We start from the raw sequence: 16312 nt of genomic DNA, 5'->3' as shown, positions 1-16312 counted from the left end.
AGGACATTTAGGACCGAGATGAGGAGAAATTTCTTCACTCAGAGGGTGGTGAACCTGTGGAATTCTCTACCACAGAAGGCTGTGGAGGCCAAGTCACTGAAAATATTTGAGGAGATATAGATTTCTAGACACAAAAGGCATCAAGGGTATTGGGAGAGAGCGGAAATATGGTATTGAGATAGAGGATCAGCCATGATCATATTGAATGGCGGAGCAGGCTCGAATGGCCTACTCCTGCTCCTATTTTTCTATGTTCTATGCTTCTATGACTGGGGGAAGGGAGGTGGTGAAAGGGCAGGTGTTGCATCACCTGCGCTTGCATGGGTTGGGGGTGATTGAAGAGTGGATCAGGGTATCGCGGAGTGAACGGTCCCTTCGGATTGCTGAAAGGGGAGAAGATGTTTGGTGGTGGAGGTTGCGGACATGGCAGAGGATGATCTGTTGAATGTGGAGGCTGGTGGGGTGGAGGGTGAGGACAAAAGGGACCTGATCATGGTTCTGGGAGGTGGGGGAGAAGGGTTTAGGGCAGAAGCAATGTTCCAGTTTAGCTGCGCACGCCACTCAACAGTGTTCTAATGGCAAAAATGGGTGGTAATTTGAATGGGCCACACAGCCCCTTAAAGTGGCCGTGCGCCCAAAATAATTGGCGCAAATATTGGGCGGAAATACGGTAAATGGGACAGACACGGTTGATGACCCTGTCTTCCACAGAGGGGAATCCTCGGCTGAGGAAAATGGAAGATATTTTGGAAGTTCTGGTGTGGAAGGTGGTATTGTTGGAACAGATGCAATGGAGAAACTGGGAGAATAAAAGAGTGTCCTTGCAGAAATCAAGGTGGGAGGAAGTATAATCACAGTAGCTGTGGGTGGGCTTGTAGTAGACAATGGTGGACAGCCCATCTCCAGAAATGGAGATGGAGACATTGAAGAAGGGAAGAGTCTAAGAGGGATCATGTAATGGTAAGGGAGGGGTAGAAGTTCGAAGCAAAGTTGAAGAAAACGTTTCCAGTTCAGGGCGAGCAGGAAGTGGCACCGATAAGTCATCATTGTACCAGAAAAAGAGGTCAGGGAGGGGACATGAGTAGGACCGGAACACAAAATGTTCTACGTATCATGAAAAACCCATACGTGTTCCCATAGCGACACCCTTTATTTGGAAGAAGTGAGTAGAGTTAAAGGATGAGAGATGCAAGATCAAGTTTGGTCAGGCCAGGCTTCTGCTAAAGTGAGTTTATAATGACCAAAAATAGTAAGTCATTGCATCATTATTTTAAATTTTGTTTGTTGACAGAAGTAATACAATTTTTACAACTCTCTCTTTAATTTGAAGGCGCCGATATTTCTTCTCTTCTTGGAATGCGTGTGGCAGTTGCTTCAGCAATATCCACCAGCCTTTGAGTTTACAGAGACCTACGTGACTATATTGTCAGACAGCATGTACATCCCCATCTTTAGCACCTTCCTGTTCAATTCGCCACACCAAAAGGATAATAACCAAATGGTAGGTGTCCTAATTTGTTACAAAATTTCTTTAGATCCTTTGTATTCATTTTGCTTTTGTTACCTGATCACCATTGATGATTTGCCATAATTTGTGGTGCCTGTGATGCTTGATGTGGCTTCTTAACTTGTAAAGTACATTTTCTAATGCCTGGGGGAGAAAAAGAAGTATTGGGTGGAACTAAGAAACAAGGGGCAGAAAACATTGGTGGGAGTTGTTTAGAGGCCCCCAAACAGTAGTTGTAATGTAGGGCAGAGTAAAAATCAGGAAATTAGAGGCACATGTAACAAGGGTAGTAAGTAATCATGGGGGACTTTAATCTACATATAGACTGGGCAAACTAATTTGCAGTAATAGTGTGGAGGACGAATTCGTGGAATGTATGCAAGATAGTTTTCTAGATCAGTATGTTGAGGAACCAACATGGGAACAGGCTATTTTAGATCTAGTATTGTGCAACGAGAAAGGGTTAATTAATAACCTTGTAGTAAAGGGGCCTTTAGGGAAGCGTGACCATAATAATAGAATTTTATATTAAGTTTGAAAGTGACTTGGTTAAATCCGAAACTAGGGTCTTAAATCTGGCTAAGGCAGATTGGGGAAACTACATTAAAAGGTATGACAGGGAACAAGCAATGGCTAGCATTTAAAGAATTAATATATAATTTACAACAAATATACATTTGTTATCGTATCATAAGATTTAGATTAGCAATGGAGAGGAGCGTGGAACTTCTAAACTGGAATAGGGCTAACTTCAATGGGATGCGAAAGGATGTAGCCAGGGTAAAATGGAACCAAAGGCTGACAGGAAAAATTGTAATGGAATAATGGGTGATCTTTTAAGGCAGAGATGTTCCAAGTACAGGCTAAGTACATTCCAACAAGAGGGAAGGGTAAGGGAACCAAAGCAAGGGCTCCTTGGATGACGAGGGAGATTGAGAAGATGATGAAACAGAAAAAAGAGGGTGTATGATGAATGTCAGGTGAATTCTTCAAGGGAGAACCAGGCCAAATACAATAAGTTGAGAGGGAAAGTGAAGATGAAAATAAGATTGGTAAAGAGAGAATGTGGCAGGTTAACATAAAAGGGAACCCAAAAATCTTCTACCAGCATGTAAACAATAAGCGGGTCGAAAGAGGCAGGGTGGGGCCTATTGGGGACAAAAGGTGATATATGCTTAGAGGTGCAGGGCAAGGCTAGAATACGCCATGAGTACTTTGTATTGGTGTTTACTAAGGAGGTGGATGCTGACAAAATATCGGTAGAAATGGAAAAGGTAGAAGCAATGAAAGGGGTGAAAATTAATAGACAGGATGTACTAAAAAGGCTGGGTATGCTTAGAGTGGATAAGTCGCCTGGTCCAGATGGCTTGCATCCCAGGTTGCTAAGGGAATTGGGGGAGGAGATAGTGGAAGGGCTTGCCATAATTTTCCAATCTTCCCTCGATGCGAGGGAGGTGCCTGAGGATTGGAAAGTGGCAAATGTGATGCCATTGTTCAAGAAAGGGTGTAAGGACAATCCTAGTAACTACAGGCCGGTCAGTTTAACATCAGTGGTGGGTAAAGTTTTAGAAACAATAATCAAGGAAAAAGTTAATGGGCACTTGGAGAGGATTAAGCTAATTTTAGGAGGGCCAACACTGATTTGTAAAAGGCAGATTGTGTTTGACTAATTGAATTTTTTGATGAAGTAATAGGGAGGATTGATAAAGGGAATGCACTGGATATTGTCTACATGGATTTGAGGAAAGCATTTAACAAAGTACCACATAGAAGGCTGGTTAACAAAATTGAGGCTCATGGAATAGGTGGGACAGAGTCGAATTTCTAAATTTGCCGATGACCCCAAACTTGGGGATGTGGCAAACAGTGAGAATGATACCAATCGACTGCAGAAGGACATAGAAAGGCTAGCAGAATGGGCAGACAAGTGGCAGATGGAATTTAATAGAGAAGTGTGAGGTGATGCATTTTGGCAGAAGGAACAGGGAGAGACAATATACACTTAATAGCACAGTTTTAAAGAGTGCTGGGACAAAGGGACCTGGGAGTTAATGTGCATTAGTCCCTGAAGGTGGCAGGACATATTGAGAGAGTGGTTAGCAAAGCATATGGGATCTTGGGCTTCATAAATAGAGGTATTGAGTACAAAAGTAGAGAAATTCTACTGAACCTTTATAAAGCGCTGGTTAGGCCACAACTGGAGTATTGCGTCCAGTTCTGGTCGTCGCACTTTAGGAAGGATGTGAAGGCACTTGTGAGAGTGCAGAGGAGATTTACCAGAAATTTTTTTTTTTTTAAATTTGTTTATGGGATGTGGGAGTCACTGGCAAGGCCACCATTTATTGCCCATCCCTAATTGCCCTTGAGACGGTGATGGTGAGCCGTCTTCTTGAACCGCTGCAGTCCGTGTAGTGAAGGTACTCCCATAGTGCTGTTCGGTAGGGAGTTCCAGGATTTTGACCCAGCGACGATGAAGGATCAGTGATATACTTCTAAGTCAGGATGGTGTGTGACTGGGACGGCAACTTGGAGGTGGTGTTGTTCCCATGCGTCTGCTGCCCTTGTCCTTCTTGGTGGAAGAGGTTGCGGGTTTGAGAGGTGCTGCTGAAGAAGCCTTGGCAAGTTGCTGCGGTGCATCTTGTAGATGGTACACACTGCAGCCACAGTATGCTGGTGGTGGAGCAAGTGAATGTTTAAGGTGGTGGATGGGGTGCTAATCAAACGGGCTGCTTTGTCCTGGATGGTGTCGAGCTTCTTGAGTGTTGTTGGATTGCACTCATGCAGGCAAGTGGAGAGTATTCTATCACACTCCTTGTGCCTTGTAGATGGTGGAAAGGCTTTGGGGAGTCGGGAGGTGAGACGCTTACCGCAGAATAACTAGACTCTGACCTGTTCTTGTTGCCACAGTATTTATGTGGCTGGTCCAGTTAAGTTTCTGGTCAATGGTAACCCCCAGGATGTTGATGGTGGAGGATTCGGCGATGGTAATGCCATTGAATGTCAAGGGGCGGTGGTTAGACTCTCCATTGCTAATCTAAATCTTATGATACGATAAATGTATATTTGTTGTAAATTATATATTAATTCTTTAAATGCTAGCCATTGCTTGTTCCCTGTCATACCTTTTAATGTAGTTTCCCCAATCTGCCTTAGCCAGATTTAAGACCCTAGTTTCGGATTTAACCAAGTCACTTTCAAACTTTGTTGGAGATAGTCATTGCCTGGCACTTCTGTGGCGCGAATGTTACCTGCCACTTATCAGCCCAAGCCTGAACATCATTCAGGTCTTGCTGCATGTGGACATGGACTGCTTCATTATCTGAGGAGTTGTGAATGACACGGAACACTGTGCAGTTATCAGCGACCATCCTGATTTCTGACCTTATGTTGGAGGGAAGGTTATTGATGAAGCAGCTGATGATGGTTGGGCCTAGGACACTGCCCTGAGGAACTCCTGCAGCGATGTCCTGGGGCTGTGATGATTGACCTTCAACCACCACAACCATCTTCCTTTGTGCTAGGTATGACTCCAGCCAGTGGAAAGTTTTGCCCCCTGATTCCCATTGACTTCAGTTTTACTAGGGCTCCTTGATGCCACACTCTGTCAAATGCTGCCTTGATGTCAAGGGCAGTCACCCTCACTACTTCTCCTCTGGAATTCGGCTCCTTTGTCCATGTTTGGATGAAGGCTGTACTGAGGTCTGGAGCCGAGTGGTCTTGGGGGAACCCAAACTGGGTATCAATGAGAAGGTTATTGGTGAGTAACTGCCGCTTGATAGCACCGTCGATGACCCCTTCCATCACTTTGCTGATGATTGAGAGTGGACTGATGGGGCGGTAATTGGCCGGATTGGATTTGTCCTGCTTTTTGTGGACAGGACATACCTGGGCAGTTTTCCACATTGTCTGATAGATGCCAGTGTTGAAGCTGTACTGGAACAGCTTGGCTAGAGGCGCGGCTAGTTCTGGAGCACAAATCTTCACCACGATAACCGGGATGTTGTCAGGGCCCATAGCCTTTGCTGTATCCAGTGCGCTCAACCATTTCTTGATATCACGTGGAGTGAATCGAATTGGCTGAAGTCTGGCTTCTGTGATGGTGGGGACCTCAGGAGGAGGCCGATATGGATCATCCACGCGGCACTTCTGGCTAAAGATGGTTGCAAACGCTTCAGCCTTGTCTTTTGCACTCGCCATCATTGAGGATGGGGGTATTCATGGAGCCTTCTCCTCCTGTTAGTTGTTTAATGGTCCACCACCATTCATGACTGGATGTGGCAGGACTGCAGAGCTTTGATCTGATCCGTTGATTGTGGGATCGCTTAGCCCTGTCTGTAGCATGCTGCTTATGCTTTTTAGCATGCAGGTTGTCCTGTGTTGCAGCTTCCCCAGGTTGGCACCTCATTTTTAGGTACACCTGGTGCTGCTGGCATGCTCTTCTGCACTCCTTATTGAACCAGGGTTGGTCACTTGGCTTGATGGTAATGGTAGAGTGAGGGATATGCCGGGCCATAAGGTTACAGATTGTGGTGTAATACAATTCTGCTGCTGCTGATGGCCCACAGCAACTCCACCTTCCTGCACTATCCCCAGGTTCCCTTAGAATCCAAAAATCTATTGATCTCTGTCTTTAATATACTTAACGACTGAGTATCCATAGCCTTCTGGGGTCGGGAATTCCACAAATTCTTGGAAGTGCCTTGGGACATTTTCCTACGTTAAAGATGCTATATAAATTAAAATTGTTGTTGCCCTTTTATTGGCCTCCCTACAAAGCAACTGCAGGGATGCCAGACTCCTACTTGAGATGCTGTTACCACCCCAGCCATAACACAGCCGCACTAACTTGTCCACAGGGGACAGAATCTTTAATGTGAAAACCACCAATGTGCAATTTACAGCTTTTTTGCATGTGTTAATTTAAAAACTTGCCACAAATTATCAGATGTCCAAATCAAAATCATGATCCATTACATACAAAAAAAAATCAGTCCTTCTGGTTCTCTTGTGGGACTTTAACTGTACCTGCTCCTTTAATGGTATTGTTGCCTTTTAAGGCCTATCTTGCTCATGATCTTCCTTTCCTGATGCCAACACCACTAAATCTGCCCTCTTCATGTTGAAAACTACCAGGAACTCCAGGTATTCTGTTGCTTTCCGGTGTGCTCTGCTGCTCAACAGTACCTGCTCAGGAAAATTGTCCAAAGATTTCCGTCGTTCTGTTGAAGGAAAACATTAAAATATCATGATTCAGCTATTGCAGTGTGAGAGAGAGGGAGAACTGGAGGTTGGGAACTCCGAGGGTGTGCAATCTGGTTAAAGTCAATGATTCTACTCTAGAGTAACTGAGTGGATAGAGTTGGATGTAACCTTTTTTAAAGATGGTTATGTGCACTGAGGGCACGACAGCTGGCTTCACTATCTCCAGGCTTCCAAGGAGAAATGACGTAGATATTGTGTGCAGAACTGGATTGGGCTCGGCTGTGATGTTACACACAGTTGAATAGTTTGCCAACACTGTCTACCTAGGCTTATGTGAAAAATTATCACTCTGATTAGGTACCAGGAGAGTGCCCATAAGAGAATCCATAATAGCTTTGAAAGAGGGAGTGGAAAAATATTAAAAGGGTGTAGGGATGGGCAAGTGAATGGGAGTTAGGTGGATAGCTGTGTTCTCTCTTAGGGCTGGAAAATTTCTTGATTCTACAAAAAAAAAATTCACAACATTAAAAACATCTTCCCCTCCTATCCACAACTATAGTTATGAACTTCAATGCTTTATTCATGAACGTTTTCAACGAGTGATATTAAAAATTGCATTATTTATAATTCCTGATTTTGCTATGTTGTGTTAGACAGAACACACATTAACATTGAGAATTTGGGAGCTATGTTTAGCACAAATCGCAATGTTTTGTGCCTTTTATTTTGCTCATACCTTTGTGCTGCAGAGTAGTATAAAGAGATACTGTCTTGACAGAAACAAGATTTCAAACCTTAACCAAATAGGTTGTTAGTGTTGAAGATGTGCTATTTTGCCAACCAGGTCTCACATTTTTAAATTTGTTTTGGCAGCTTGGTGAAGATTGGCGAATGCTAAGCAGGTCATTGAAACTTCCCAGTGTGTGGGAATGGTCTGTGCAGTTTGAGAACTCTGTTCAAGCACTCTTTTATAATCCTCTTTACATTGGAAAGCCAAAAACTGATCAGGTTAGAAGAACCCAACGCTTTAAGGTAATTGTTTTAAATTTTATTTCTGGCTTGTATGTCTTAAAATCTACATATTCTTTGTATATGCACACAGAAAAAGATCTAGATACTGTAATGTGTATATCCTGTAGTTCTTGCTCAGTGCTGTAGAAAAGTTTTGTTGGTGATTGACCTAGTCTAAAGTCACTATTTGCTTTGGTGGGGGTGCTCACTGAGGACAACTCCATCTACTTGGCTACTGCTAATGCCTGCAGTTTACAAACGAACACTTGGTTAATATTTCTTTCTGTAAAGTGTGGTTTACAAGGATTCATTTGTCACCCATCCATCTGAGGTCTTGTCTGAGACCAGGATCAATTCAGACTCTTGAAACAAAAGCACGTGCCAACTCTACTTTCAAATTATGTCTATTTTATTTTTTTAAATGACTACACCTGCCTTCTCATAGTCAGTTTGTTCACAAGTGCAGCTCTTTCTCTAATGTGGCTGCAACAGAGGGCTTGCCCGGATAAATTGCAAGTGTAAACAAAAAGCCAGAGTTTTGAAAAGAAAATCAAAAGCACACTGGCTAAAGTAGATGGGATAAATATTGAAGAATTGAGCAGTGGTGGTTAATTTATTTTTGTGAGAGAAACCATACCTACTGTAAATGGCATAACAAAAAGAGCCCGCATCAAGTATATCTAATTAAGAAGCAGCAATATACCTGTGGTAATGTTTTCTCCCTACAATAATGCTCTGCCATAAAGTAGCCATGTATGGATTAACAGAAGCTATATTTGTCATCTTTGAGTAAATTGCCTTATTCATATCATCAAAGGACTCTGCACTGAACTACTTGGAGATTGTCCATGAAAATTTTCTGGATATACCAGAGGTATTTTAAGGTCTTCAATTTTTGATTAAAACCATCTACTAACTTAATTGGGAGGGTGCATGTGGGGTAAACTTGCATTCCGGTTACATGTAGAGTGGTACCTAAATTCTAAGAAAGCCATTGTTCAGATATGAAATCATCCTATTTAAAGCTGTAATTTTGGCAGTGGATGCCAATAACTATGCCTAGACAGTTAGACAGCATGAAGCCACCTTTAAAACCCCTTCCGTAGAAGCTTACAGGACAGAAGGCCATTCAGCCATTATTCAGTGCCAGCTCTCCATCGCCAGCTTCCCACCAGAGAAAGTAAACTTTCTTTATTTACCTTCTAAAATTATTTCATAATTTTAAAAAATCTCTGAAATTCTTAGCTTTCTTTGTTCCAGTGGAAATAGTCCCAGTATCTCAAGTCTCATTCCTTGATATCATCCTGGTGTATTTACACTGTACACTCTCCATGGCTTTTATGCCCTTTCTATAGTGGGATGCCTGAAACTGCATACATTACTCTAACTGTGGCCTAATGACTGCCATGTACACATTTACCATGGTCTATTTGGTCTTGTACTCTGTGCTCCTATTTATAAAACTCAAAACAATATTGCCTTTGTACAAGATCAGTTGATGAAGAGAAATGTAGGGCCAAAATTAGATTGCTTAGAATAAACATTTTACATCTTCCTATAGAATTTATCATATTATGGATCCCCCCCCCCCCCCTTCCTCCCTTAAGTTCAATGAATAAATGTGGAACTTGGCCAAAAGGACCTGAAAACTTCTAGGCTGTCCTGTGATCTGAACTGATTAGCTGACCACGGATGGGGTGACGAGGGGAACAATCTTAACTGCTTTTCTCTCCTCCCAGTTAAATAGCTTACCAACACTCTAGTCTAGGCTCACACATAGAGAATGGCCACTTAGCATTCGGACAAGTTACTGGAGGCTGTGCGTGTTCATGGAACCAGATCCCAGAAAAATGTTGGAGTCTTCTGGTGGAGGGAAGGAAAGCATCATTTTGATCCTGCAAAATATATACACTTGCTGCAATGTGGTTTCAGTGTAACTTCAGTTTTGTCCTTTCCCCCCCCCCCCCCCCCCCCCCCCCCAGTTCAGTAATAATGTAGTTGTCCATAGCTTTCTGAACTACTTAATGGGAGAAGATTTTGGGAAGAAATGGAAAGCATTTGTTTGATTTTTTTTTTTTAAGACAACCAGGGGGTTAATATTGTGATTTGCCACATCTACTTGAAAGTGAAAATTACCCCCTTGAAATTTGCTTGTGTGCATGCCATGCTGATTCATTGGCTGATTTGCTTGAAAGGAAAAAATTCAAATACCTGTTCTGCTATCGAATGGCTCACCAGCTTAAATTATATCATGCCATATTTCTGTACACCATACAATTCTAGAAATTCTGTACCTCCGTCATCTCTACTATCCATGCATGTGGATCTTGCTATTTGGTATTGTTACTGTCCATTTCCAAGAGTAGAAGTCTATTCAGTTATACTTTCTTGGAGCAAAGCAACAATGTTGTTTGTAGATTAAATATTTGTATAGATAATGCGATTTTCATTAATATGCTTTTTTTCTTTCCTCAGCCGCAGCGCCAGATGTCCCTGCCATCAAGTCCATCATATCACTCTAGGCCTTCCCCCAAAAAAGGGTTTTTGCGGGAGGAGACAGATAACTTGATAAAAGCTTTTCTAGGAAAAAAGATAAGCAGGTGGACATTCACAGCTGAAGACACGTCCGTTAACTACAGACCGTTTTATGAAAATTGGCGCAATAAACCAATTGATCATCACGGACTGCTGCTTCCTCTGCATGATGGTCCTGCTTTAAAGCTCTGGGGCCAGCGATACCTGCGCTGGATTCCAGAGGTTCAAATACTAGGTGGTGGTTCCACAAACGCTCTGAACAAAGCCTGCGAAATTATAGACGAGATAAAAACCTTACAGACAAAAGTATCAGAGAGGATGCTCAAAAGGCAGCCCAGCTCTCCAAACACTGATGCCTCCGTACCATTTCATCAGAGCAGCCGTCTTTCTTCAACTTTTCCATTTGGCACGTTACGTAGGCAGTCTATAAAGCCCCGCATTCCCGCCTCTACAAATCTCTCAATGAGCTTTGGGTCAATGGAGAACTTGCCAGATGACGAGGAAGAACTAGGTTTGTTATAGTGTAGCTCTTTTGTATTTTCTTCCCCCTTAACATTTTGTTTCTGGCCATGGGGCTTTACCAAAATGTTGCAAAAGTTTATTTTGAAAGTTTGCATGACTATGACACCGGCTTGGTGTGTTTCATGAGTTTGAGTTGCTTTGTTTTCTGTACGCCTGTTTTAGAATTTTGTTCAGCAAAGGTTTGAAGCTGCTATCAGTCTTTTAACCAAAAAGACTCTGCCTATGTTGGGAGGGCTAAAGTCCAAACTAAACCAAACCTCTGGTTCAGTGACCTCATGATTTCCTGAACTGTTTTGGCCTAAAGTTGGCTTATGGGCATTTGTGTACTTGTTTTGTGCCAACTATCCTGCTAACAGTTCCAACACCAAGTACCAGTGCTGATTCTTGCCAAAATGTATAGTAAAGACAAACCATCTCCTTCATTACTGGTACAGGTACTGTTTATTTTATAGGAGGCTTACACAGTGGAGGGAAATGACATGACTCATTTCGGGAGAATTCATTTTAGATTTTTTTCCCAGGCAGTTTAAACCCACCTTTAGGATTACCCTTACTTTAATTATATATGTTTGACTAAAGTTTCTCAGCAATAGTGAAAATTTATATTTGGGTTTGCATCTACAATGGATGTTCCCCCTGCCCCCCCCCCCCCCATTTAATAATTCAAATGCTAAGAATTGGAAGAGGGGTAAGATTTAAAGTTTTTCAATAAATGACCAATAGTACAAGCTTTTAAATAGTTTTGCATTTCACTGGAGAAAAATGGAGTGTTCAGTGGATATTCAAATGATAGTTGCTGATCTCTGGTGTAATAAAATTCACTTAAACACAGACTGATAGCTTCTTGGATGGTCCACTGCAGTGTTAACCAAACTGCAACCCTAGAGCTTCTTGCAGCCACTGAACCCTGGATATCCAGCCCTTGAAGCCTTGGCAACTTCATCCTATTTGTGCGTATTTCTTCGCTTGTTTTTTATGTTTAAATTTTGTGGGCACTTTTTTTTAGCTCTATTGCCTCATTGTAATCTCCCATCAGCACACCATGATCTATTAGTTTCAGCAGCTTGTGATGTACGTACATGTATGAGAATATAGATGTTAAACTTTATACAGGGTCCCCAAAATGTCTGGCACACACCTAGGTCACCCACTAAAACAAAGGCTTGTATACCCCTGGCCTAGTAGGTACTTGCATGACTTTTGCAGCAGTAGATCCTACAGACCAAATGTTATTGTCAGTCTGTGTTGAGCTAGCTGATATCAGCTAAAGCACCAGTTGGTGCTATAATTGGCATTGCTGATATCGGGTGTCTGAAATGGAAAACATATTTCCCCATTACCAGCATCTCATCTTTAACACCAAATTATCAAAATCCAAAATAAACTAAACAAAATAAATCAAGTGATGCAAAATCTTTGATTATGGAGAAGGTGTGTTGTATTCTCTTGGCATTGCAAACCTTGTGGTGTGATGAGAGCATTCTAACTTCATGTATTTCTAATGTATTTAAGACCAATGCCTGGGTACGTCTGCAACACAACCAGTTGAGTTTAGTTGCGGATTATGGTATTTATTCCATACTGCGTTCTAATTCTGAATGTCTTCTGCTTTATTGTAGATCGTGTACTTTTTTAAATCATTCTCTACCCCCTCCCCCCTCCAAGTTTAAATGAACGAGACATTTGGTGTGATAGTTCAGTGAATCAAATTGCTTTAAATCAAAGAAATAATGCACCCACATTCATAGTTTGTCGTGTTACAACCCCAAGGCAGGAACATAGTGAATTAAAGTCCTAAGTGCCCTCGTGGCTTACCAGTGCCATCTCGGTCCTGAAATGTTACTGCCAAAGAGTACACCGAAGAGCCTCTGATTTTTTTAAAGCACAAACAGGTGATTTAGTGATTTAACTTGTTAATTTTTTTTGTGCTGGCCAATCTGCAGCCGATAGTGCCATGTGATTAAATGTTGTTTATTGTATTGCTGTTGCCAGGAAATAGATGTAGCCCCCATCTAGGATAAGCCCATGTTGCCTGAAGAGTAGTTTTTTCTCAATATCATAATAGAATAAATCCCATTTTTGTACTTGAATGGTATCCAATGTGGTTGGTAAATATTTCAGATCAAGTACATTTATTCCATTCCTGTTGTCCATCACCCTTTTTGGATCTGCTGTGGCTAACTAGCTGTGCTTTAATTTCCAGTTTTGCTCTTCTGTTTTTTTTACCACATTTCACCACCTGTACCACACACTCCTGAAATTAATTTGTTTGTTACATTTACATATTCTGGATTCAAAGCAGTTTATTGGCTAGAACAAATTTTCTATATGATCCTGAATAGCTTTAAATGATGGGCAGAATCTTACTACTGACTTGTATTCTCTTGTGCCATATAGTTATGATATTAAAAGTTGCAATAAGCCTATTGTACTGTAAAATATTATCGTTGGGTTACTGTAATATTCTAAGTTGAATACTTTTGCTGTTGGTCCAATTTCTAAATTGGCCTGATCCCTAGAAGCCACTGAAGCTATTAAATTTTTAATTTAAAAAAACCCACGGTGATTTATAGTTTTAAATTTGGCCTGTAGTTACCTTGAGAGATAAAACATTGAATAGTCCATATCTCACTACCATCAACTACTCATAAAGGTTATATGTACAATGAATATTAATTGGCTTGCTCGGAAGTTGCAACATTGTAGATATTAGCAAAATATGCTATTTAATGGCCCCTGAGGTCTGAGAGAAACAAAATAAATGGTACACCTGCATTTAACACTGTACCTACTTTGTTTTGATTTCAGGGTATGTCTTGATTAAGGGTATATTTTTCTCTTAGTCAAGACGGTAACCTCCTCCCAGGCCTTTTGACTATCTGTATACACTGTTACAACCCACCACTAGGAGGCATGTGGGAGCTTTATTTTCAAAGCTGCAGTTTTCTTTAAATTTCCAAACCACTTCATAACTATAGATTAAAAACTGTTTTAATGTATTTTAACAATTCTTCTTTTCCATCACTTTTGTATCTATTACACTATCTGCATTCCCCCGTCTAAATTGTAGACTAGGCACGCAGGAAAACGTGAAGTAGATTTTTTGTTGTGCATTAACTGTGGTGGAAGGACACGGATCTAGTACTTATTGCTCAGATTTTGTCTTTGACAGATTAGATTGAAGTTACCAGGAGTGTTTTTGGGAGCCTGCTTTGTTAACATTTGAATATTAAATCTCAATATACATTAATATTTTTGTGAAACCAGGAAAGTAAGCAGAAATGTTAACCCAAAATTGTTTTGGAAACTGGAAACTTTAGATTTTTTGCAATGTATATCACTTTTTTCCTTAATTTATTTGCTGTTTGTTCCCTCTGCCAGTTTTTGCCAAATGAAGACCTGTTTGTTTCGCCTTTTCTCAAAGATGTGCTTTTGAATATTATTGTACACTGGAAAAGTTACACAACTTTGCATGGAAACATTCAAATTTGTAAGGCCAAAATCTACCTTTGGCAAGCTTTCCTTGTATCTGAATACAAAGTATTTTTGGTAGCAATATCTTCCGTCTTTCAGTTGAATCCGATGAATACGCACAGTTTGAACTTTGTATAAATGCAAATAAAGTGGTCTGTCATCAGAAAATCACTCATCAAAAAGCTAAACATCTTTTTATACAAATGGTGCTTCGACTATGTTGCTGCTTTTGGTAGAATTTGACAGTGCATTGAATGGATTTAGTATGCTGATATAATGTTCCGAAAATTACCATTCAAGATTTTTTAGGGTTTGGGGGGCGCTTATACAATAGAAGTGAATGGAGGAAATAGGTTAACTGGAGCTCATCGGCTGTGTTTATTCAACTGTGCCAATATATTGCAATACCTGGAGCAAAATGAAAGATTGGATGGTTGTCCTATTTATTTTGTTTCTCAGAAGAAAACCGTAAACCTGCTGTAATTTATATGGGTGAGCACTGAGCTTCAGCTTCAAATACCACGTGAATACAGACCAGAGAACCAAGAACATTTGTTTGTTTTTCTTTAGAAATGGAGGACTTCTGAGACTAACTCTTTCTTTCCCCCCCCCCCACACACACACACCTTTATCTGTTTGCAGGAACTATAATGAGCCCTTGCCTTTTTTTAATTCTCCTCTATTTCAGTTGTCCTACATCATATACAAGCCTGTCATTGGAAAATTTTATATACTACAAAAGCTTATTTTTTTGGATACTCGTTGTAATTGGTGTCTCATTGGCTGCAAGGGGTGTATGGTAGTTCTGAATGTGCAACTTGTGTGTTTCCATACGTTGATGAGCCTTTCAATCTTTGACTTTTTAAAATTGAGATTTTGACTACTGAGTTGGTTCATGAACAGCCTTAACCATACTGTACAATACTGTAAATTGTATCAAATTGCTTCATTGTGCCTTGTTAATATAACTGAGTTGCAAATTATAGTTTAAGCACACTGCAAAGTGAGCTGTACTTTATATTGTACTTTTTATATTGTGGCACTGATATCAGAACTAAATGTATATAATGGGTGTTACTGTATCTAGTGTATTTTGGTGGAAACATTACTATCTTTGCTACCATAGTCATTTTAATCTTGAGGTCCTGTTGCCTTTAGAAGATTGTTGAAAATTAATGTTTTCCCAATTAAAACATTTAAAAAATCAACATTTCAATATTTCTTTTGCATAATCTAAATGCTACTCATTGTTGCATCTAGAAATTGTTTTTATTACAAATAATGTGCATTATCACTCATTCTAAAACAAATCTGTGTTAACTAAGTATTTGATTTCATTGAGGCTTCAGGTAGCCTCTTACACCCTAGTATTAAGCACACCAACCATTTAGGTTCATGTTGTGGATGATTAAAATCAAGTTACTGGTTGTTTCATTTATTTTCCTTAAACTAGCAGATTTTCTGTGGGATTACTCATGGTTTTGAGCACAGTTGAGATGTCCTGTAGTCTTAAACCACTGCTCTCCATAGGCAATTACTACTGCTGAAATGCAGATCTAATGGCTTTTTTGGTTTCAGGCTCCAGGTCAGTGACCACCTAATTTTTTTGAAAGAGGAAATTTTGCATTTGTAACATGTGCCACTTGCTGTGTATCAGATGCAGGACTGTGTGTTTATGTATAATAATGATACATACTAGAATCATAGAAATTACAGCCAAGGAGGGTGACATTTGGCCCATTGTGCCTTGTGTTGTGAGTGAATTAATGAGAATGAATAGCTAGATCATGCCAGTTTGTGAAAATGGATATCTTTTAACATGAACAGTAAAAGGAAAGTAGGTGATGCAGTAGATTAGCATGCTATTCTTTTGTCTCTGCTACTTAGCTTCAAATCCAGCCAGTCTGATGGGATGAAAGTGGCCATTTCTCTGCTGGCTGGAAGAGCCCGTGTGACAGGAGTTTGGGCTGTCTTTAAGCAGTTCTTACAAGCACAAAGCCGCCCCTAATTTGGCAGTAATCGGTCATCTTGCCAAGAAGCCATAAGGCGGACTGCTGTGGG

At 40.7% G+C, this 16312-nt stretch overlaps 1 protein-coding gene across 3 annotated transcripts in view; it reads left to right on the top strand.

Annotated features, from left to right (window-relative positions):
- mtmr12 (myotubularin related protein 12) overlaps positions 1-15459 on the top strand; it is a 115391-nt gene extending 99932 nt beyond the window's left edge. For 2 of the 3 annotated variants that reach the window (XM_085973703.1, XM_085973715.1), the window contains exons 14-17: positions 1331-1501; positions 7583-7741; positions 8538-8594; positions 10196-15459. In XM_085973703.1, coding sequence (XP_085829829.1) covers positions 1331-1501; positions 7583-7741; positions 8538-8594; positions 10196-10777 — 969 coding nt within the window. In that variant the 3' untranslated portion in view covers positions 10778-15459. The remainder of the gene's footprint in view (positions 1-1330; positions 1502-7582; positions 7742-8537; positions 8595-10195) is intronic. The other variant, XM_085973708.1, reaches the window with a different exon arrangement.
- Positions 15460-16312: the final 853 nt, after the last annotated feature.

Source organism: Somniosus microcephalus, chromosome 2 (assembly GCF_052327205.1).
Source record: "Somniosus microcephalus isolate GS21.2 chromosome 2, FLI_Smic_1.0, whole genome shotgun sequence".
In the NCBI taxonomy this organism is placed as follows: Eukaryota; Metazoa; Chordata; class Chondrichthyes; order Squaliformes; family Somniosidae; genus Somniosus; species Somniosus microcephalus.
This window is presented reverse-complemented; position numbering and strand designations above follow the sequence as displayed.